At 39.4% G+C, this 24787-nt stretch overlaps 2 protein-coding genes across 3 annotated transcripts; one reads left to right on the forward strand and one right to left on the reverse strand.

The window, feature by feature from the left end:
* Positions 1 to 4717: 4717 nt before the first annotated feature.
* On the reverse strand, positions 4718 to 8335 carry LOC103709470 (CBL-interacting protein kinase 19-like). 2 transcript variants are annotated; one of them, XR_604458.4, is made up of 3 exons: positions 6641 to 8335; positions 6212 to 6344; positions 4718 to 5351 (listed from the first exon to the last, which is right to left on the reverse strand). XR_604458.4 is itself a non-coding variant. In XM_008794821.4 (2 exons), the coding sequence occupies exon 1, from the start codon at positions 8097 to 8099 to the stop codon at positions 6654 to 6656; it is 1446 nt and encodes a 481-aa protein (XP_008793043.1). In that variant the 5' UTR covers positions 8100 to 8335; the 3' UTR covers positions 4728 to 6344; positions 6641 to 6653. The 2 variants fall into 2 exon arrangements, 1 of the variants encoding a protein (XP_008793043.1); XM_008794821.4 differs by having other exon boundaries at positions 4728 to 6344.
* Positions 8336 to 16703: 8368 nt separating this feature from the next.
* On the forward strand, positions 16704 to 21766 carry LOC103709471 (nucleobase-ascorbate transporter 2-like). Its single transcript, XM_008794822.3, has 14 exons — positions 16704 to 17066; positions 17193 to 17290; positions 18113 to 18289; positions 18433 to 18533; positions 18824 to 18899; positions 19429 to 19488; positions 19610 to 19794; positions 19883 to 19979; positions 20391 to 20477; positions 20590 to 20648; positions 20731 to 20822; positions 20915 to 20992; positions 21070 to 21230; positions 21336 to 21766. The coding sequence occupies exons 1-14, from the start codon at positions 16976 to 16978 to the stop codon at positions 21546 to 21548; spliced, it is 1575 nt and encodes a 524-aa protein (XP_008793044.2). The 5' UTR covers positions 16704 to 16975; the 3' UTR covers positions 21549 to 21766.
* The last annotated feature ends 3021 nt before the right edge of the window (positions 21767 to 24787 follow it).

The raw sequence follows: 24787 nt of genomic DNA on the forward strand, positions 1-24787 counted from the left end.
CTGTTTGGGTGTGGTTCCATGGTTTAAGTCAAACGCCATCCATCCAAGAGTTGGATTGGGTCCGGATGAATAGAAAATGGAAAAAAATAAATATGTTTAGATACGAGATCAGGTTGGATTGGGATCCAATCCGAGTCTCCAGCAAATATTATTATTTGGAAAGTTCAATTTCATTAAATTTTTTTAAAAAATTATCCATTAATGTCTTGGTCTCGAGATATATTTAGTAAGTTTTGTAAAAAAAATATATATAAGGGGTAGAGGGACGTACCTAGTTAACGACCGAGTCTGAATCCAAGTTAGGCCTGCTGCAAAGTCAAACTCATACTCTGACATAAATATCATTGGATTTGATCAGATCAAGATTGGTTTAGTTTTTTTTTTTTTTTTTTGGAGGGCCCATACTCAAGCCTAAAAGATTCTGTACGTCTATCTTCGGATCAATACACAACTCATTGATCTATGTTACTAGATTAGACCTAGGTCTACATGCATTACTGACAATTCCATTTCTTCGCAAATAGTTGAAGAGGGATTATGTTAATACAAATAGTAGAACTTCCATTGTATTTCTCCAAAGAGTTTTGCTATATGCTACACCACCAAAGTTAATAGGAATCTAAAATACGTGAAAGAGATAGCGCCTTTTTAAGGACTTGTTTGGTTCGTGAAAAGCATTTTCCGTTCTAAAAATATGTTTTCTGAAAAGAAGATTTTTAGAAAAATAATGACTAGAGATGTACTTTTGGCATGTTTGGTTAAACATGGAAAAGTGACAGATTTGCAGAGTGCTTATGTTTGGTTGACCATCCACTTTTTTGGAAAAGTTATGTGTAATTCCTATTATACCCTTGATAAAAATTAAGTATTTAATGCCTCTTTAATACTAAAGGGACTTTTTGGGAAAAAATAAAGATGGAGTGATTCCCGCCTCATGGAAAATTAACTTTTCCATATTTCTCATGGAAAAGACTTTTCCATAAAATAGGAAAATCATATTTCTATAGAAATACAACTTTTTTTTTCTTTTAAAAATTCCAATCAAACAAGAAGCATCTCATTGCTTTTTCGTTGACTACACTTTTCTCTTTTTTTTTTCTTTTTTTTTTTTTTTCTGCGAACCAAACGATTCCTAAGTTGGAGGAGCTGGATTTTTCGAAATGGTTTCGTGGACATGCGCATTGTGAGCCAGCTCATATCCGAGAGTTCTCTGCGGTGCAAAAGCGGCACGGATCCCATTTTTATATTGGAACAGAGAAGATATCTATTTGTGCTCATATTACAGACGATAGGCGAATTTTATTTTATCCAAGTATAGAAAATTCCCCATGCTGTACTTGTTTATATGGGCCATACGCCGAATTGTAGGGGCACAAGTCCAAAACTAACATATGTCCCTTGTACCTTTAAAAGAAAAGAATAAAATACTCTAAAGGTTAGATATATTGGAGGCTAGAATTTGAGAGTAAGATTTTGTATTCTATAATTCTTAGCTTTCTATAGTGGAACACTTGCACCGTTTCTGTCCGTGGGCGTAGACCAATAGAATGAATCATGTAAATATGTTGTGTTTTTGTTATTTTCTCCTTCTTCTTCTTGCTTCGCTATTGAATTTTGGATCTTGAAGTTTTCTATAAGAATTTATGGTTACATCCAAAAAAAATAACATAGTTCAACTCACATCATGGCAAATATGGCCAAGCACGGTATAAGCGTAGAATCCTCCAAAAAAGCACTTAGAGTCTGTTTGAATTTTTTAAAATTTTTTTATAGAATTTATAGATTGGCCCGGCTATTTTTGGATATTTCATCTAACCCGGTTTGTAGCTTATGATCCTGTCGGTTTGTACTAACCCAATTCATGAATAATATAGACTTTTTCACACTAATCCAATAGGAAAGCCCTTAAAAACTATATCAGATGATGGTATAATGTCGCGACTTAAATTTCACACACACATATATGCAAACATCTTGCTGCAGAAAAATGGTACATACTTGAGAATACCAAAATAGATACGGTACGTCCAAAAAAGAAAAATAAATATAATATCTTGTCCCGATGACATCCGGACCGTTAGCGCTGGAATGATTGCACCCAAATATATTATCATGTTAGCATTCAATTAAGATTGATGTCATACATAGGCATATGGAGTGGCATCATTTTGGTTACTAGGGAGAGGATATAATGGTGTCGCAGCAGCACACCTGATCATGGCTCCATTTTTATTTGCGGATGGAGACAACATTGACCGTTCTTTTGGAGCTCGCAAAGATATTCTTATACACAAACGAAAGATTGCGAGTGGTCAGCGGAGTCGTAATTGTTAGGCCTGCTGAAAATAACTCTGATGGGATCTTATAAGCACTTGGAGATTTTCTTTTTCTTTTTCTTTCTTTTAAGGAAATGACGGGACCCCAACCAAAAGCCATCAGTTTTTTTGGGTACACGTTACACTCTACTATTCTTTACTTCAACTACATATATGCAACAATACCCATGATTTGAATTGTGGACTTCCTACAGAGCAAGTCTTTTAAGAATGAGGTGTTTCTTCACTTCAACTATATATGCAACAGTACCCAGGATTTGAAAGAGCCAAGTCCTGAAGAACTGAGGTGCCAAACCACTTAGCTAACAGTTTGTTGGCTCAATGTATGTAAGATGTTCAGAGCAAACTGTCAATTATGAATCCATAAATTAATTCCAACCATACTAAACGAACCAAGAAATGAAATAACCATAGGTCACTTCTTTTTTTTTTTTAAAAAAAAAGACTGCAGCTCAGGCTGGTACGGTCGGGTTAAGACAAGCTATCTATATCAAATGATGAGCCCAACTGACTTTAATACACTAAACCGACCTGACCCGACTCACCTGATTTGTCCCAGTGTAATCCATTCTGACCCAACAATATCAGCTGATGCAGGTTCAAATCTTGGTTGAGTATTTCTTAATGAAGTAACCATGATTCTGTTGTCAAGAGCCAAATGAGGCTGTGTGATATGAACCAACCAATATATATCTTGGGAAACAATGCTAAAAAATCTCTAGTCCTTTCTACCTCTCACCTCGGCTTGATCATGAGTGCACAAGTACAGCAGTTTATCCCATCCTCTTCTTGAGGGCGTAAGAGTACCTCGACAGTTTTTCAGTTTATAATGGGTTGATAATCTCTAAGTTCATCTATTTTTGATTGATAAACTAAACATATTTCCATAGAGTTCTATCATTGCCTCTTTCACTCAGAAACACAGCCAGTGGTTGTCTCTTATAACCAATATTAACTAGGATTAAAAATGACTAATCTTAATAACAGCACCATTTTCTTTCTGAACTGTAACCGCAAAATCTCAAAACCATCCTATCCACATTCATCTACTATTGCTTCTCCCAAGCTCGATGCAAAAATATCTTCCAACATTGACTTCTTTGTCAGATAATCACTTGAAACAAACTCCGGGCAATTTCTGCACCGCTCTCACTTTAGCAGCAAAGAGTTCTAGAAATGAGGTGATCTAATTAATGCAGTTATATGATAATTAATCAGAGAAAATCATTTTCCATGACCCAAGCATGAATTAACCAAAAATATTTGATTAAGGGTCATGCTTTCTAGCAATTCTACACTTCTAGATCTTCACCCAAACAGATTCATAATTATAATTTGTTAATAAAGAAGAGGGGTTGGTAGCACCAAGTCCATGCTATATGATCGACTTTAATTAGTTACTGAAACAAGTAGCTTCCAGAGCTTTGATAAATAACCAATGAGGGATGCCTCACGATATGGTAAACATTGGCATCATTGATATGTCCAGCATTCTAGGTTTTGACTAAACTAGTGGACCCTGATAACCTGCACCATTTTGGTCTTCTCTAAAGACTGCAGTCATGGGGTCTTGTTTTATTTATAGTACTTTGTACCAGGGAATCATGATGTGAGCATATCCAAAAAGTTACTTCCTGAATCCTGATCCTCATAAAATTCAGCTTCTAAAATCGTTCCCTTGGATCACCCTCCGGCTGTCTAGTCATCTCTTTCAAAGGATAATCTCTTTGGCATGGGAACTCTAATTTTAATGAGGAACATGCAAAGAGCTCCCGAGAATTTGAAAGGATGAAATATTTCCAGGATCATGATATGATGAAATGGACAAAAGGGCTCTCAAATTTTCTAATGATAGAAGTCAATTGGTACAAGGAATACCAAAGTCAAACAACCAAGTCACGGAGAGAGAGAGAGAGATGAAACTTTTAGTAGGCTAAGGAAAATGAACTACAGTTGTTGACAAGGATTAGGAGGCATCCAATAAGTAACCTCAGCAAGATTGCATGTCACAATCCTTTTACTCTCTCTTACGTAATCTGGAATCCTGGATTGCGAGGCTATACAGATTTGCTTGAGCAGATAATAATGATAGGCAATTTCAAGACTCAGGTATAAGTGGGACTTGGTTCGGAGGCAATTGAGTGGATGAGTATGACTGGACGACAGAGAAATGGAGAATGTAGAAGGTGAACCTCGATGGATGAGTCTTTTTATAAAGGAAATGAAGAATGGAGAAAAGGAAATATTTCTGAAGAAGGCAAATCCATGGAAAGGGATGTAATTTGTTGCAAAGGTCTCATTGTCTAATATCAAGGAGACGCAGACACTAATGAGAGATGGAGGAAATGATCTGATAAAGTTGATCATAAGAGGTGGAGGTGGAATGGGGTAAAAAAGAATCTCTTTCCTTCATCATATCTAGCATAGAAAGTATACATTGAGGAGCCAGCAGTTGCCAGAAAGCTTTTGTGTTCTGGCCATAAAGCACAAAATTCCAAATCCTAAGATCCTTGATCCCATGAAAAGTTTGTACAAAAGGAGGAATAAGGCTCCACACGACATGTGGTTCCTGAGATGGAATAAATAGCTCAAATAATTTGGTGCAGCAGAATGGGGTGCCCACAGTTGGCTCACAATACATATCCCACAGCTTGTACGACCTGCTTTGAACAACTTTATATATTACCATACCCAATTGAAAATTTTCAATCCTTAAATGAAGGAAATTTTGTTTAAACTTGGTCCTCCAAAATTTCTTTGCGAAACCTTTACAATCCTCGAATGGAGCTTACAACCCACTTCATGAGTTCTTGCACCCTCCTTAAGGTTTTAACTCTAAAACAATAATGTCGTTCCTGAATGAAGTATTGAACCAAGTCAATCTTTCTAATGACCAATCAAACCATGCTTCGACAAGAGCTTGTACCGCTCCAAGTCTGACATTCACTCTCCCAAAATAAGTAGCTTTGAAAAGCTGGAGGTTCTCTTTCGAGTGCATATAGTTCCATCTTTAAGCTGTGAAAAAAAAATCATAATAAAGCAAGAGCCTTCAATCTTCTTAAATCATTAAGGTTTGCTCCTAAGACCCCACTTCAGATGGGACAAAATGAGTTCAAAGTTTTAATTATCATAGATGAGGATCTTTCCCTCTACAAATTGTGGTTTAATCTCCCCGAAATCATTGGCAAATTTTTGTAAGTGCAAATAAGTTCTAAAATATTTAAGGGTCACTAACTGCGAGGAACACAAAATTCCATACAATTTTTGGACCGCCAATGACTAGGTCGCTAAAAGCAAAAGGATCCAAGAAACAGCCAAATCAGACCACAGGCCCCTAAAACTAAAGACTAAACCTCAAATTACCAAATATCTATTCCCTGATGCCTTAAGCATAACCTCAACTTCATACTTACCCAAATTCAGATGTCCACCCCCCTCAAAAATAATTCTCCCATTTGACCTTCCAGAAACCCAACTGACTCTTACATCTTTTAAATAAATTTTATCTTCCTAGGCATTCAAGATTGAATCTCATACTCTAAACTAAAAGTGCATGTAGCAACTATCCATTAAACTTATTAATCTAAATAGAAGTTGTTGTTCTAGTTCACTGATCTGTTTGTCAAAAGATTAGAAAAAGGTTCAAAAGCAGTTTCAAAGCAAGAGGGTGAACATGCAAAGCCAATTCAAGCTATTAAGATAGGGTGGAATAAAACATTTTGACTGTCATTCATAGTGCTAAAAGGTCCAACAAGATCTCCTGGTCATGTTTGGGAACTTGCCAAAGCTAACCTTATCAATAAAGCTTTGTCCTGAAGAAATTGGTCTCAGAAAATGGGCTATACGTTTGTAAAATAAGAATCTCACCACAATACCTTTGTAAAGTAAGAATCTCGCCACAAAATTAGAAGGGTCACTGTGCAATCTACTTGGGGTCTCCAATTCCAAGAAGAGAATGGCCCAAGATTAACTCGTTAAATGCGAGGCTGAAGTCACTGAAAGGATATCCTACATCAAAGAGCAAACCATTAGTTTAATTTAACACTAAAAAATGCATTTAAGATGCAAATAATCTAACTTCCGACAATTCTTCAAGCCAAACTGCCACTTGATTCACTTAAAGATGCTTCATTTTGAAAGATGAAAATCCATCAAATTCTACAAAATTTGATTCCAAAACAAGTGCTGAAAAGGTTTGTTGTTAATACATGAAGAGCATGCTTATTCCCTAATACATGGAGTCATGACTGAAAGAATAATATATTAGATGGATTGGGAGGGAAAAAAGAAAAAGCAAAATTTACTCTTGTTCACTTTCTATTCGGTGTCAGATGCAATGTTGGCCATGGGATGCGACCCATACATGAGATTCTGCAACCCTGGCTTCAGCTCCTTGTTACAAAATTCTTCGTACTCATCTCTATCTCCTGCCTTCTTCTTCACCTCGACCACCATGAGCAACGGGGTGAGCTCAAAAATCTCTGCAGCTATTGTCAAAGGCCCCTTCTCTCCCTCCCTCGTCCCTTCCAAGCTCACCCGGCAATCCTTCTTCCTCACCGTGAAACTCACCACGTTGGCAATCTCCTCCAATTTCGATATAATCTTCGACACGGGCTCCCCGGAGATAAACCTGGCCTCCTCCCCTTTCTCCTCAAACAGCCCGGATAGATTGAATCCCCTTGAGAACGAGATTATATCGAACGCGTTCAAGCTTGCCGGCCTGGGGAGCGCCGCCCGCCGGTGCTCTTTGGACAGGGTGGCAGGGCAGGATGCAACCGAGGAGTCGGACTCCGACCCGGACTCGGAGGCGTCGGATTCCTCCGGATTGTCCTGCCCGTCCCGCAGCGGGCCGCTGCCCCCGTCGAAGTCCTCCAGGCTGTGCAATTGGTCATCCTCGACGTAGAATCGGATGTGACGGAAGCCCTTCTTGAACCACCGGTTCTCCATGATCTGGGGGATGGTGATTCTCGTCTGGGGATTTGTGTCAAGCAGGTGGGTGAGGAGCCGGATAAGGTCGCGCGAGAACCAGCGGGGGCACCGGAATTCCCCTTTATAGATTTTCCGGTACATGGACATGATGTTCTGGTCATGAAAGGGGAGGTATCCGGCCATAAGGACGAAAAGGATGACGCCGCAGGACCAGATGTCGGCCTTGGCGCCATCGTAGCCCTTGCAGGCGAGGATCTCGGGGGCAACGTAGGCCGGGGTGCCGCAGAAGGTGTGGAAGAGGCCGTCCTGGCGGATCTGGTCGGAGACAGCGGAGAGGCCGAAGTCGGAGACCTTGAGATCCCCGTTGTCGTCAACGAGGAGGTTCTCGGGCTTGAGATCGCGATGGAAGACGCCGCGGGCGTGGCAGAAGCCGACCGCGGAGATGAGCTGCTGGAAGTAGCGTCGGGCTACGTCCTCCTTGAGGCGGCCCTTGGCGACCTTGGAGAAGAGCTCGCCGCCGCGGACGTACTCCATGACGAAGTAGATCTTGGTCTTGGTGGCCATGACCTCGAAAAGTTGTACAATATTCGGGTGACGGACGCGGCGAAGGATGGCGATCTCGCGCTTGATGTGGGCGACGAGCCCGCCCTTGAGGATCTTTTCCTTGTCGAGGGCCTTGATGGCCACGCACTCGCCGGTGTTGACGTTGCGTGCGTGGTAGACCTTGGCGAAGGTGCCATGCCCGAGGAGCTTACCCACCTCGTAGCGGCCGAGGAGTAGGGCCCCCGGGGCCGTCTCCCTCTTGCTCTTCATCGAAGCCGGCGCGTCCGCCATTAATGGATTGGAGGAGCTCGCGAGCTCCTACCCTTCCTTCCCCCTCGATCGCTTCCTTTCTTTGTTTTCGATGGGACTAATCTAGGGTTCCAGGGTTTCCAATATATTAAGAAGATGGCCGCTCGAACCTGGGGGCCGGAGGGAGGAGGGTTTCGCGAGAGCTCCGTTTGAGCCGCGTCCTGTTTGTTAACGTCTCTCTCTCTCTCTCTGTGGGCTGTGGCAGCTTCCTTTCCATTTGCCTTTGGGCCCCTCCGACCGCGCATTAAAAGCCGCACGCGCGGTCGGGTCTCTGTAGCATATTCCCAAGCACGACATATTCCCAAGCACGCATCTTGAAGCTACACGAGGGATCATGCTTGCTTCCGTTGGATGGCTTCCTTCGAACCAAACGCTAGAATTCACGTCAGATTGATTAAAGGATGGGAAGCGGAATTGCAGATGACCTAACAGTCCAGGCATGACTTAATTTTTTTCTCTCCACGTGGCAAGAGGAAGAAGGGCGATCTATGGACGGCATGGCTGACCGTTGGATGTCGGTCAGGTGATGTCGTACAGCTGGAGGTTAGTTGTACTCGAATATCGTTCTTGTTGTCGAGATTCCGCCCATGTGTTTCCCTGCGTTGACCAACCTACTCCACTCCTCTCGGAGAACAGCTATTTGGTTGCGAGCGAACGCGGCGCACTTTGCAGCTGGATGGATGCCACGTAACCCAAAAATTGCTGGGCAAGAAAGAGGGAGAATCCCCACCACTCGATGCCGAAAAGTTTTCCACGTTTTGACCAGCAAAATATCATCCGGCCTATCAACAAAACTCGTATTAGATTTGCGACATGCAAATTTAAATTTAGGCTAAATAGATTCGTATCATAAATAAGTTAATTTATTTAAACTACTTGATAATCCGATTGAATTCAGTTCCAGTTCCTTTATCCATTTAATCAATTTAATTCGTTTAATAATTAGTTCAAATCGGATAGCTAATAAACTATATAGGATATATAGATTAACATGTACGTAGATTATCTATTTATAAGCGGATCAGTTCTGATCTGTTTGTAAACTAGATTGACCAAAAAATCCTCCTGTCACACATAAGATTTTAGCAATAGGGTATTTCTTATCGTGCTGATGTTGGGGCACATAGCAATACTCTTATGTTTTAAATGAGAAACACTTCCCTTCAATAGTTAATAAATCCAAGGAGCCATAAAAGAAGTGAAGCAGTTGTGAGTGATGAGTCATCGTGTGCTGTTCCCAGGGTTGGAGCCGCGGATTTGACTCCCCGCTTGCTTTCTCTCAAAAAAGAAAATGCTTTCGTCAGGAAGTTTCTTCAACTGGAAGACAGGACGATTCATGCATCCATCTATTATGTACATCTTGTATTCCAAAAAACTACTTTATGTTATATTATAAAATGACAGATGAATATTGTCGTTTACCAAGCAAAATGCCTTTGATTTTTTTCTGAAAATATTAAATGAAATTTGTTTGCCAATGACAATTTCAGTAAATATCAAGAAAATGGATTCTATTTTCTACCTTTTTGTTTACCAATTACATAAATTATTATCGCCGCAATCCTATATTTCCATCTTCTAATTTCGAGCTTGATGCTTGGAGGTAGAATCCTCAATCGACTTCCTAATTTTCTCTCCAATTGAATTATTTTACGTATATACCTTCCTATCTACTGAACCCATATGTCCAAATACCGTAATTATATATTTTTTAATTAAACATGCATTGTACATGTCTGGATTGCTAATCGAAAAGAAAAAAATAATAATTATAGAAATTTCTATAGCAAGATAGGCAATAAGCTTTGGTACAATGGTGAGGCTACCGACATAGGTAACGTGAGTTTGAAATACAATAACAGCTTCACCATATGTGCTGACGTAGGTAAGGTTGTGCATATTCGAACTTTTTTAGACCTCGAGGTGGTGAGAGTTTCATGCATGAGGCTTATAACCGGAGAAGCAAATGGGCCGATACTTGTCGAAGGCCCCTTTAAATTTCCCACGGAATCGGCCTAAAAATTCTAACTGGGCTGGGCCACTACAGCGCGTGAAGTTCGAGCAGGTTTAGAATTTTGGATTAGATCTCCTCCATATACTTTCCCAGAGCTCAGTGCTCACAGGGGCTCCCTCAAACCTCCTCCATACGCGGCTTCCCCTCCGTCTAACTAGTAGGAGAAGCTCATCAAAGCTCCGGCGATCACCGTAAGGAGCGATCATGGCGGCGGAGGCTGGAGCCATCGCTCTTCCCTCTATGTACAACGACGACGACGACGACGAGGAGGAGGAGGAGGAGGAGGACGAACAAGAGCTGGAGGTCCACGCTGGAGCAGGAGGAAACGCCTACGCTGACGGCGGATCGCACAACGGCGGCGTTGCCCCGCCCGCGCAGCCCGACCTCATGAGCTTTTCTCCTTCCTAGGTGCACCGCTCGGAATGAAAGAGGTTAATTAGCAGAGAAGGACAAAGAAAAGAAAAAATAGCCAGCAGGAACCCATTATTACTTGGAGAATGACGATTCAGGAGAACCAGTGGGAGAAAGTTCTATCGCTTTTTAGAATAAAAGCTAAAAAAAAGGCACCAAACCAGAAGCAATCCATTACGAAGTTATTTAGCAGATTACTTGTTTCCTGCCTGCGTGATTAATGGAACATGCATGAGGGCATGTTCCAAACTACGACGTCTTGCTTCACGCTTACGTTTTGTTTCCGGAAATTGTTACTCCACGTCAAAACTGTGATTGATTAGCTAAAAATGAAAGATGCTTCACAGATTTTATTATAAGTTCAATGCCATTCGTTCAACCCTGGCTTAAGTTCTTGGAATTGGTGGCCGGCTCCTGATTTGTTTGATTCGCGAGAAAAAAAATTTTCTTATCAAAATATCTTTTATAAAAAGCTGAAGTCTATATATATACATGATATTTAAAAAAAATAAGTTCCTGTATATTTGGTTGACAGTAGTATAGAATGACTTATATTTGGTTAAGTATCTATTTTTTAAAAAAAATTATGTAAAATACCTATTATATATTTAATAAAAAGAAAGATCTCATCTTATTTTATCTAAAAACTTAAAGATATTGTTGAAAAAAATATATTTTAATTTCCATCCCGTTATAATTGGACTTTCTCATGTCTCACATAGATTTTTTTTTTTTTTTTGCAAAGAATATGAAAACTTTTTTTCCCATAAAAAAAGTTACTTTTCTAATTTTTTTTAAAAAAATTCCAACTAAATATGAAATATTTCTCCTTTTTTTTTCGTTGATTACACTTTTCCCTTCCTCCCTACGGGAGCCAAAAAAATCATAAGGGATGTTTAACTTTCCGACCATTATGAAGTTCTTCCTTGCTGCAGTCTTTGAAGGCAAGCTAAGGTGATCCCAGACGTTTATACTGTTTAGGACTTAGGAGATCAAGTCCAAGCCCAATACTGCAGGATTTTGAGGTGTCGTGGTTGTTAGGGAACATAGATTTCTCAACATTCTTTATCTTCTTTGCATCAACTTAGCCGAAAGTCAGTCGAGGAATCTCTGCAAATAATTGAAAAGTGAAAGGTCCCACCCCAGCCTTCTTTTGATTGAAATTTTTTTCATGCTTTTCTCTCGTAGAATCCGCTTTATTGGCACCTGGATCGTGTCCTCATCATTTCTAATGCTTTTATTCTCCATTCTCGGCCTTTCCTCCGTTACAAACATCCATCGATCGAAGTCAAATCTAAATGTCCTCATGCTTTTGCTTTTTGTCTGCGTATGGGATTCACGCTCCGGCTTCCGTCTAATCTGCCAACTTTGTGATGATGTCAATGATTCACATTAAATAATAATATTTTCACACATTTTGGTAAAAATTATGAATTTCTTATATCTTAATCCATCTCGATCTCTCGAGGATTTGGAAGTGCTGCTGGGGACCGGCTTGACTCAAGCATAGAGTAGAAGAGATGCTGGAGGGCTCGACGGTGAATCGTAGAAAGCCGAGGTTTGAAATGGATGGTTGTGTATGGAGTCGTGGTGAACTAAAACCATTTAGATGACAAGTGAATTAATCAAGTAAGTAGCTGATCTACAATCTCCATATTAGACAACAACTGAAACGTATCATGATGACAGTCCACATAAATACCTACGGGGAACTTGAAATCATGACCTCGAGCAATTTGAGCTTTAATTAGCTGCTTGATATCAAAAGGTTCAGTTGTTAAGGAATAGGTTAATAATATATAAATCATGCTTAACATACTAAAGGTGGGTTTGAGACAAGTAGTCAACCCAAATTCTCTATGACTTGTTTGCCACAAGCTAGCTTCAGTTATTGAAGGGGGAAAAAATGTTCAGGAAAACAAGTGGGAAGGTCACAACAAATGGATTTAAAACTACCTTTAGATCATCATAGAACTAGTTTTTCCATCGTTTTTCCTACTTCTTTCAGTATTTAGTACAAACACCATTGTTTCAGTTGCTTAAATAACAAAATCATATCGATTTAAAATTTCAACTATCATTTGACTTACCTACGAATCGCGTTCCTGCTCTTTTTCGAGTAGCAGGTACAATCACCAACATTTTCATGTTGTGCCAGTCGTGATTCACTTGCATTTGCAATGTGTTTCATTAATGTTATAATAGTTCTTGAAAAATACTTCTACAGCAAGCAAGTCTTCAAATGGGAGAGTTTTGCAATCCTGAACTACAAGCATTAGTAAAAGTTATTGGACACCATGGAAGCCATTTAAAGTCACAAGCAGAAAAGGTACGGCCAGTGTGACTTTGCCTTCATGGTGTTCAAGCCTGGCTGAGGAAGAGTTATGGAAAGTAAAACAAAAATATACTGATTCAAGACTTGGTTATCATATGTAATGATCGAATCATTCACGATAAATAAAAGAAAAAGTAAGGCTATTCCATTTCGGTGGTTGAACCAAAAAAAAATGTCACATCAGAGTATCACTCGAATCAATCATTAATCACCTATGACATGCTTGGTGATGCGGTCTAAATTTGTCAACTTGTGACCGATCAGACCACTTGATCATATTGGCCGACCAATAATAATAACCAAATCAATCGACCAGCAGCAACAGTGGATCATGTATGTCTAATTCAAAACATATTAAAAGCAATTAAAGCCTATTAAGAAGAATAGTTACAATCCTACACATTTATAAGGTGCATTGCCATACATTGAGCAGCCATTGTAGCCTGGACAGTTATTGTGATTGTTACGGCATGCCCGCTCTTTCAAAACAACGGCTTCATGCCCACATTTCTATATATACATAACCCCGAGAGACCTCCAAATATGATTTTTCTCTTTTACTCCACTCTACATTGTTCTTACTCTTAGATATCCAATATTCCACTAAAGCACAGTTTGTCTTAAGCATCAGAGAGTCCTCTGGCAACTTTCGATGTTTCTCCTTTCTGTTTGCAAGCCGGACCTTTCACTCCGAACCGACCTTCCAGTCCGTGCAGATCAGAAGTTGACTAACCGCTGCTCATCCTTTCAACTAATCCATCCAGCCTCAGTCGGATTGGATTTTGGTGCATGTGCACTGAGCTCTGAGAGATCTGATTTTGGTGGCAATATTTAGCATCATATTTGAAGTTCGGAACCTTTAGAGAATCCCCCTTTTTTATTGTCTCAAACCCTATATGATTTTTTTTGCATGTTTTCTCCAAAAGTGAACCCTACTTATCAGTTAGCCTGCATCATGGCTCTCCCTTCGTACAAACCTTCTCACTGTTGTCCTTGCACTCTTCATTCGTAGCAGCACCAAGAGAGATTCTAATTGGACTGCCAAGCATGTTAGTAACATATTTCCTACAAAGCACAAGATTAGTGACATGTTGGAGTCCAGAGAACATTTTCATTAACATTTATCGATCTTATGCAAGCATTACTCAAAACATAGAGAGAAGTGCGACCCAAATGATTATGACCAACTAATGCTACTCTATCATCAGAAAAATTATTGACGCTTTTTCTTCTTTTTTTCTCCAAACCTTTTAAAAATTAGCTAGGAAAAATTAGCCAAATTTGAGTTTGTGACCATGTAGGGCCCAAGTAGAACTTTGATTTGCATGCCATGAGATTCCATAGCCTAAGATTCCATGGTAAGCCTTCTTACTTCGGGGTAAGGTAGAAACGTAGACAAACTTCTCCGGTCGTTTACCTTCCGATTTCCGCGGGAAGCTCGCAGGTTTCAGGTTCATAAAGGGCGGGGACCGCACGGAAAGGGGCATTTGCACCAGTGTGAGGGTGTGAAAGTGGGTTCGTCAGGAGTTCGGTCAGCTTAATATTTTTCTAAAGATGAGTGTCGACGTCAGGAGATTCGCAGCTCCACCTCACGTGGACTCCAACGTAAACCACCGACCGCCGTCCGGTTGTCTTAATTAGGCTCATTCACCCCCTTTAAATTTCTTCTATTTTTGGGAGTGGGGTTGCATCTTATGCATGAAAGAAGGATTCAACTTTCTTAACGCGAATCCGCCGTTGGCTTTTCCCCCGGTCGCTTTGCGATCTGTGCAGACGGATGAATGGCTAGTTCCGATCACTTTGAGAGGTGTGCGGAGAGTGATCCAACGGTGAATTTGTTAGAAGAAGGTGAATCCTTCTTTCGCGCCAAAGATACAACCCCTTCCATTCTTTTGCTACTTAGACCTGCCACAAAAAAAAAAAAAAAGAAGCCGTTGCTTTTGGAAGAGTATAGATGGGGTGAATCCCAAAGCTAGTCAATATTTTTATCAGCTCCTCTGGCTTTAATGTTATTACAGATCGGTCCTTTTCATGTCATGATTATGAAAATATTATGCTGCATTTTGCAATTATTTGGCATATTTATGTAGCAATAGTAGTCAAAAATAATAAATGAGATCATATGCATATAATAGAGTATAATTGTCACGGTAACAATACTCAAAGGAGATGCCTTGCTAAGAAAAAACCTTTGACAAGAGCAACCGCCATATTCAATAAATGATCAACTTCTAGCCAAAAGACTTCGAAGAAAATAATAAATGCACATTAGATAATTTGTTAGAAAGCAAAATTAAAAAATAGTTTTTCGAAACAAAGGAATAATTTGAAATGCTCCAGGCATGTTTTTATAAAAAAATATAGAAAAAGCTATCAGTCTTGTACTTACGCCAAATGGGTAGTGGTGTTCAATTTAGATTGATTTATAATCTTTTGTAAGCATAGAAATAGCCGATGACATGAAACTTTTATAAAATAGTTAAATAAAAACAATTTAGATACCTTCTTTCTCTTTTTACAAGTGACTCTCAACAAGTAACATCTAAAAATTAATAACAAGCTGCCTCAAAAGAGATGAAATCATTCAAACTTCTCTGAATCAACCTATTTTGAAGCTAGAAAAATTTGTACCTAAATGCAGATGGAGCCGATGTTTTTTTTTTTTTGGTAAAATGGCTACTCACACAGCTCTAGCATGAGCATAGCCAACTACATCCCAAAGTACACAAAATAGTAGAAGAAGTCTACGGATCCATAGGAAATCTCTCGAATGATGCGCGACATATGAGGCAACCCAGTTTGCCACTCGGTTTGCCTTTTAGAGAACATGCCTAACCTGGACAGTACAACACTCCCACATCATCCATCGAGTGTCGCTGAGAAGCGGGTGCTCTGGTAACTCCCGCCCCTTTCCTCGTAAACGCTCAATCAACGCAACTAAGTCCCTTTCCAGAATGATACAGTCAACCTCTAGTGCATGTCTCTCAAAGGAGGAGCCAATGTTGAAATGCATTAGGTATATTTTCTTTCCATTATGAAACTAAATGACTCTATTTTGCTCTCTATATAGAATATTTTTATCATTTAACCAATGAATATTTGAATCCAGATCCGTAATCAAATACAGTTTGAGGAGGAGGTGAGTTACAAGCAATGAGGATAACATATTGCTACTCCCCCTCTATGACTTGAAGTTAATCACTCCTGGACTTACCTGATTACCGATGTTTGTCATATCTCACTCAAAAAACCGACTCTTTTCAAGAGATTCGTGTCACCAAAAGGAGATGACACCAGCAGATACAACTCTTTTTGCTGCCAATTTTGCACCTAAATCTCATCTTTTGTGGAACCTTTTTTTTTTTCAAGTCAAATTAAATTCAGGCAAACAATAATCTCTAATTACATAGGTCAAAAGAAATTTTGTCACACCTATTGTCCTACTATTTCTATTTCTCGTAACCTTTTCTAATTAACCCCATAATTAATAGAACTAGAATGATGACAGCCACACTTGTAGATGTGTCACAGGTGAATAGAGCAAAGTACAACCAAGAACTAGCCTTTTTGAACGAAATGTTAATTTTCTCTCTCTTCGTAAATATCATCATGCAAAGTTGGTTTCACCAATTGAAACGCATGAGACACGTAACGGTAACTTTCCTTTCCCCCATTTTTTTATTCTTTGAAACCTTTGGAAATGTTTTGGCCTTTAAGGGCATTTCCGTCCTAAAAATACTAACGGGCCAATTCCTCCGGGGAAGAGAGAGAGAGAGCGAGAGAGAGGAAAGCTGGTGATAAAAAGAGAGCATAAAAAGGAGAAGACGGCAGTGGGTGGCAAATGTTCTTTGTCTCAAGCCAGCCCTTCTTTAAGCGAGCAAGCGACACCTCTTTCGTCCTCCTCCTCCTCCTCCTCCTCCCCACTCTCCTTTCCTTCGCTCTCATCCCAATGCTCCTCAGCTTTTCTCCCGATTCTCTCATTTTCTCTTTTGGCGATTGATTCCTTCTTCGCATATCCTTGTCAAAATTCCAACTTTCTCGTTTTCGTTGATTTCTTCTGCTTGGGCGCTTGGGATTTTGGTGGTCTAGGAGAAGAAGATGACGGATTTCAAGCCGGAGGAGATCAGCCATCCGCCCATGGATCAGCTCCAGGGCTTCGAGTACTGCATCGATTCCAACCCATCTTGGGGTATGCCAGATTAGCACCGACTCTTGCTTTTTTTTTTTTTTCTTTATTTGAATTCTTCTCTGTATGGATATATAACTAAAAAAAAACGGGGCATGCTGCTGTTGGTGGTTGTGTTTTGGGTTGTAGGAGAAGCGATTGCTTTGGGCTTTCAGCATTACATACTGGCGTTGGGAACGGCGGTGATGATCCCCACCCTGTTGGTTCCTTGGATGGGTGGAAGTGATGTGAGATTTCATTTCCTCTCTTTCCTATCTTTTTCATATTAAATGGACTAGCGCTGATTTTTATTAGAAGTTCCCTTTTTAATAAAAGATTGATTTGTATATATTAGATGTGTTTCTTTTAGATTGATCCATTAGTTTTCCATTTAATTGAGGACCTTTCTTATTAAAAAAAAAAAAAAGCCTGGAGAGTCCTTGTAGGACAAGGATGTGTTATGGATACTTTTAAGCCATTAATCACACTCAAGAAGTTGTTTCTCTAATGAGTTTGTGGAACATTTGGGATTTTGATAGTATCAAAAACCAATTGTCATGAGAAGGATTGTTCTGCTATCATTTATTATGACCCATGTCTTACATCGTGGCATCTTATATCGAGAAAAGAAGTGTCATTCTGTGAGAAATTGGTACTTAAATGAATGCAGTGTAATGGATGCTAGTGTAGTATGTCAGAGTTTGCATTTCTAAGAACTGAGAATTTTATGATCAATTATCTAAAGATCGAGACATGACAACACATGGTAGAGATGTTCATCATGTGTATAAAATCTTGGTCACTTTTTTTAGATTCTTAAACAATGAAAAATAGCACAAAGTATATGATATCTACTGTCTATAAATGGAGTTTTCAGAAGTTGCAGCATGAAGAAAAACCTTGGAAAGTTGTGATGAGTGTTTTCATAATGATGATGTATTATTAACCTGTATCCTCATCACATTGGACTTAACATATTTTTGTGATGACCAATATCATTTACAAAAAAGACTCAAGCAGTGCCATATGCAATCAGTTTTAATTCGACACAAAGCCCATTGGCATTGCAGGGTGATAAGGTCAGGGTGGTTCAGACATTGCTATTTGTGACTGGCATAAACACATTGCTGCAAACTCTATTCGGCACGCGCCTTCCAACTGTTATTGGTGGTTCTTATGCATTTGTGGTTCCGATCATCTCCATAATTCACGACTCGTCCCTGACGCGGATACCTAATGATCATGAGGTCAGTGAACTAACTGCATAGCTCTCATCTCTACTGAATTGTACTCTTTTAACTCTCAATATGCCCTCCTCTTGTCCCAGTCCTGGAAGGAACCGTTTGGTTTATGCTGATGGTTCTAAATGCTGCTTTGTTTGCATGTACAGAGGTTTGTTCAGACCATGAGGGCCACACAAGGGGCCTTGATAATTTCTTCTAGCATTCAGATCATTCTGGGTTACAGCCAGCTGTGGGGTATTTTCTCCAGGTACAGCTTCTTTCTGTGTCTTTGCATGGTTCTCTTCTTGTGCTGGTTGGCAGCATGATCTATGTTAATGTGGCCCATCTAATCAATCATTACTTGGACCAGCCATCCTACATGCCATCCAAGTCAGAATTTTGGTAGTATTCTATTTGAAAGGGTCCACCAAATGGGATGGTTTGGAATCTTTTGATGTGGCAAAAATGATCCCAAGATTGGTGGCACATGACTGAAAATTTAAGTTGATTTATATCTAGTTTGATTTGGTCTCACTGATGGGTTTGTGAGTGGCTCAGGTTTTTTAGCCCGTTGGGAATGGTTCCGGTGGTGGCGCTGGTCGGCTTTGGGCTTTTTGATAGAGGTTTCCCTGTGGTACAACTGCTATTGCCATTAACTTGTATTCTGTGTCATAACAAAAATATTTCTCTGCACATGACTTTCAATCTTTGACAACATGAGAACTAATAGAATATGCTGCTGAATTTCATGTCTGAGATAAATGAATCCACAAAATTTGCCATTGCTTGCCAAAGACATCAAATTTTGAGAATGATCTCTAGATCAAGTCATTTTATTAGGGCTTTCAATTCAAACGCATAGCTAATAAGCATTTCATCTTCTTATAAATATTTTTTAACATTAATGCTTAAGTTATCTTGCAAAAATATCTTACAAACTAATGATCTCTATGTTATTTTAGCTTTTTTTTTTGTTAAATTTTATTAACTTCATGGAGAGCATGTTGGATGATCGATCACCATTACGGAACTGTAAATATCTATTTATAAACTTGTTTCAATGCATCAATTTTTCTATAGAATGATGCATTAGAACATTTCCATGTTCTGCCTCTTGGCGCAAAAATTTCTTTAACTTGTTACATTCTTGATGACATCATCAGGTTGGAAGATGCGTGGAGATTGGCGTTCCCATGCTGATCTTATTCATTGCATTCTCCCAGGTGCTAACCATTATCTGAATCCACCACCTCTTTGTTAAGAAACCTGAAACCATTCTCTGCTTCCACCATTCACTTACGTTACCATATTAACACTGCCCCATCCCACTTCGCCTTTCTTCAGTATCTGAAGCATCTACATGCAAGGCGTGTGCCTATACTGGAAAGATATGCGCTCCTCATCTCCATCACCATCATATGGGCCTATGCTCACATCCTCACAGTGAGTGGTGCATACAGGCATCACCCCTTGGTCACCCAGATCAGTTGCCGTACCGACCGTGCCAACCTCATCTCCTCCGCTCCTTGGTATGTCATCAACTCACGACACCGTCGTCTCTCCTGACCATCCTTCATCTCTTCTACATGCAAGAATTCAAATATCATCGAATTGCAGGATAAAGATCCCATATCCATTGCAATGGGGTCCTCCAAGCTTTGATGCTGGTCATTGTTTTGGGATGATGGCTGCCGTCTTTGTATCCTTGATCGAGGTAAGTGATGTTGAAATCTTAAATTCATGTTTTGGACTCAATAAAAATAGACCAATTTATGTACCTGCCTTTTCTTTTTTTTTTTCCTTTTTTGCTAAATCGGACATCTTATACAGTTCTTGTATAAATACATACATGGGAGTTGTTAGCATACAAAATATTCAAAAACTTGGTGGCAGCCATGGATGTAGAGGTCCAAAAAGTAGTCTCTGTATGATTAGCCAGCTACATTGTTTGTTTCGATGTGTCTTTATTTCCTCCCTCGCTGAAGAGTGCTTTCGAGTTGATTCTTTTACAAAATAGAATGGAAGTGTCTGTAAGCAGCCTTTGTGAAGAAGGCAGAAACAATTCTAGGCATGTTATGACTAATTTGTTGTTACTAAGTTTTGACATGTTGCTGTTCTGCTGCAGTCAACTGGGGCCTACAAAGCTGCAGCTCGGCTAGCAAGTGCAACGCCACCTCCTGTTCATGTCCTAAGCCGAGGCATTGGATGGCAGGTGAGTAATCACTTATACCTGGTTCATATTGTTCTCTAAATCCTATTGCTGAGATGATAGGTTTTTAATTTACTTGCCTCGATGGTGTTTCTCATCCTATCTCAACAAACAGGGTGTAGGTATCCTACTAGATGGGCTTTTTGGCACCGGGACTGGCTCTACGGTTTCTGTGTAAGTGTATCTTCTTCGTCACTAAAAGACTATTTAGAGGTTCTTACCAACCGTGTTACAGCCTAATTTGAGTATAATACAGGGAGAACGTCGGGCTTCTTGGGTCAACAAGAGTTGGAAGCCGCAGAGTCATTCAGATATCAGCTGGTTTCATGATATTCTTCTCCATATTGGGTGAGAGATGCTTCCACAGAACACCATGCAAAACTATATATGGTTTGATCGATTCATTTCAGCAGTTGCTTTAGCTTATACTGTTGTCACAGGGAAATTTGGAGCACTGTTTGCCTCCATACCATTCACAATCTTTGCTGCTGTATACTGCGTTCTATTTGGTCTTGTTGGTACGTTCTCTCTCGGTCTTCATCATTTATGTTTGAGAATTTTTCTCTCCTATGGTATAACTTGTTTGTGCTGTCAGCGGCGGTAGGGCTATCCTTATTGCAGTTCACTAACATGAACTCCATGCGAAACCTCTTCATCACCGGCGTCTCTATCTTCCTTGGCCTATCCATCCCCGAGTACTTCTTCCGCTACACCGCAAGCGCTCAGCATGGTCCTGCTCACACAAGGGCCGGATGGGTTCGTATTCATCTCACTCTCATTTCCACTTGGATCACATACAATCTTGACATTTTATGTAGATTGACAGGGTTCAAATTGTAATCTAATAGCATTGCATTGCAGTTTAATGACTATATCAATACAATCTTCTCGTCTCCACCGACTGTTGCATTGATCGTGGCTGTGTTCCTCGACAACACACTTGACTTCAAGGATACAGATAAAGATAGAGGGATGCCATGGTGGGTCAGGTTCCGAAGTTTCAAAGGAGATAGCAGGAATGAGGAGTTCTACACTCTCCCTTTCAACCTTAACCGTTTCTTTCCTCCATCTTAAACCATATAGCTCTTGCAGCTTAGAGAAAGAAAGGGAAAGGGGGTGAGACTCAGATTCTCGAGCAGAGGGTGGTGCATACAATGTAGGTTCCAGCTAAATTTTGCGTGGGTTTCTAGCCATTGCATGCATATTTTTAATTTGTTGGGCAATAAAACTGGTTGTTTCTTCTAACTTGCAAGTGTGTTTGCTCTATGAATAAAACTGGATGTGTGAATCAATGGATGGAATGCTATAGAATCCAGACAATGGGGGCAAACTCTTCTTGTATAAAGTTTCATGGGAGCTGTCTCTAAAAGCTGCATCAAAGGGACTAGGAGAACTCAATTGGACAGCGATTCTGGCATAAGAATATTAGATCGAGAAGTCAAGAAAGTGGACTCTGGCCATCCATGAACTTATTCCATGACCACTTGGCAATGATCTAGCTAGTTGAAAATGATACAGGAACGTGCTAAAAGTTTGGAAACAATTCAGATAAGTGGATAAAGGTCAAAAATATTTGTACAAAAAAAAGGGTCACTAGAAATAAGTACTATAGCAGTGACAGTATTGTACTCTTGCAGAGTAGAAGTAGCAACCATCACCACTAACTATGAGGGATAAGATTTTCTTCCAGCTTTCAGTCTATGAATGTTTTAGGTCACAAGAAATTTCTGGATAATTAGGAAATAGAAGATTTGATTAAATATAATAGTAGTTCCAAAACGTTTGAGTCGATGAACAAATTGTTTTATTTTTTTAATACTTTTGTGCAAAATCTAGGCTCTTGTAAAGAATTTTGGAGGTGGATTGGTGACAAATGGAGACTCCCTATGTCCAGAAATCTGGCAAAGCCAAGAGAATTACAAGTCTAACAGAATAGTTGATAAATCCTTTTTTTCCTTATTAATATTATTTAAATTTATAAAAAATAATTTAAATATTCTCTATGAGCTTAATCGGCAATGCCATGCTAATGTTTGATGAGATTTTTCCATAAAATGATCAATCAAGTATGTGTTTCTAATAATTTGCATTAGTAAGTGAGGCGGAACAGGTACACTTAGATATGAAGAGTTGGATGGATCGGATTGCAAAAATTAATTTTTTTTTACATACAAATTAAAAAAATAAATAAAATTAAAAATAAATTTCAGTACTTTACCGAATATTAAATAAAATAAGAGTCGAAGATGTAAAAATTAACAGACCAAATTTTCAACGATAATAGAAACATCATAAATAAAAATATTATTTTTTTAAAATTAAATATCTTTTAAACTATGAAAAATAATTCATAAAAAAACAAATAACAAAACATCTTTGTATGTGATCTTTCACAGATTCAATATTTTTGCGAAGTAAAGTGACTAGGGCAGTGGCAGAGAGAAGATTTGTAAAAAATTATATATAACTAGATCAAATTTAAGAGGTGGAACAAAGTAAATTAGCATCTCTCTCTCTCTGGCTCTGAAAAATTCTTCTGAATATTAACAGTATCATTAAAGCTAAAAACCATCTGTCCTCATGCCAAACCCCACTCACCCATTCTATCCAACAATAACGAGCCAAGCAAGCTAAGGAACAGACTGCCTCAATACCCCAATATCTTGCTTACCTTTCACCTAATCATTAATATCTTTCAGCTTTTACTGCATAAACTTATGCACTTCATCCCTGCCTCCGATCCCAAGCTTTCCCGTTTTGCAGCATTCCGCAGCTCCCATGCACAGACCCAAATCCTTTTCCCTGGAATTCAGGTTCTGCTGCGAAACTGACCCTAATATATTTGCTGCACTGTAAGAGGTGAGATAGATATGTTCCAGTTGTTGACATGTAACTTTTGCACCGCCGATCAGCTGGCCACTCTTATGTCAGCTATGAGCTAACTAAGCTTGAATCTTTAGCTCTGTGCTATCCTGCTCTTGGATTGGAAAATTGATTGCCTAACTACATACATACAGTATGGTTATTGATTTGGTAGATGAACGTTGCAAGTATCATAAGGTAATAGTCGACGGTATGGTTTTTTTGATATCACTGATTCGCTTGTTGCTTAGATTTTTTGGCTAGTGATTATGATGCCACAATTCTTTTTAATCATCGACAAAAGCTTGAGAGTGAACTGGTTTAAGTATTGGAGGATCGCCCACCAGACAAAACTTGGCGACCTTTAATATTTTTTCTCCTATTTTTAGGTCGAACTTCTGTCTCCCAAGAGACCCTTTCATCTGAGCAGACCAGTCTGAACATCTTACCATCTCAATCTCGATCCGATCTTGCAGATCAGACATGTAACCTCGCCGATCAAGCAAGCAGCAATCTTAAATCACAGCTAGGATGGGTTGGATTTTGGCGGCAGCGCATGTCGAAAGAATAATATTGTGATGACCTTTTTTTCATCTTGGTTTTTAAGAATAACTCCCATAGATTTCATACGACATTGCAATGTAATTAGCCAAAATTGTGAGGACCCATGCGAGCATGTATTTAGTAGTTCACATCCATTATTTGCTGTATAGATTTTAGGTATTTATATAGGATCAAGAAATCCAAATATTACCTTTCGGTCAGCTATTTTGGGTGAGGTCCTAGATTGTTACAAATAGTATCAGAGCGGATTCAATCCATAACCTATGTAGATTAGGAGACACTGCAACACAGATTCATTGAGGCTGACTACGGACCGATCGTAGTACTTATGATTAGATTTGAATGGATTTGAACCCTTCGCTAGATAGATCTTGACATCCCAATTATCGCCGAAGAAATTATGCACGATACTTTTGCTTCACAAGGAGACATTGACTTCATTTTCCTGAATTATTAGTTCTGTCTCATGAACTCTTTGCCATAAAGCATCAATGACCACGGTGTCGGCTGACATGCACTTAACATCGATAAAGATGTTATGAAAGGTGATTCACTGTCATCATCATCTATGTATTTCTTGTGGTATTGGACTCTTCATATCACCTTTTGCACGTGAGGGGGTGTAAAGATGTCATGAAGGGTGATTCGTTATCATCATCATCTACGTATTTCTTGTGGTATTCGACTCTTTAGATCACCTTTAGTCTCACATCAATTATTCGCTAGCTAGATCTTGGGTATTTATATATGATTAAGGAACCTAAATAATACCTTTCGGCTAGCTATTTTGGATAAAGTCCTAGGTTGTTACAAATGGTACAAAGCGGACTCAGCTCATAATCTATGTGGAGTAGGAGACACTGCAATATAGGTTCATTGAGGCTGAC

The sequence above is a fragment of the Phoenix dactylifera genome, chromosome 11, assembly GCF_009389715.1.
Source record: "Phoenix dactylifera cultivar Barhee BC4 chromosome 11, palm_55x_up_171113_PBpolish2nd_filt_p, whole genome shotgun sequence".
In the NCBI taxonomy this organism is placed as follows: domain Eukaryota; kingdom Viridiplantae; phylum Streptophyta; class Magnoliopsida; order Arecales; family Arecaceae; genus Phoenix; species Phoenix dactylifera.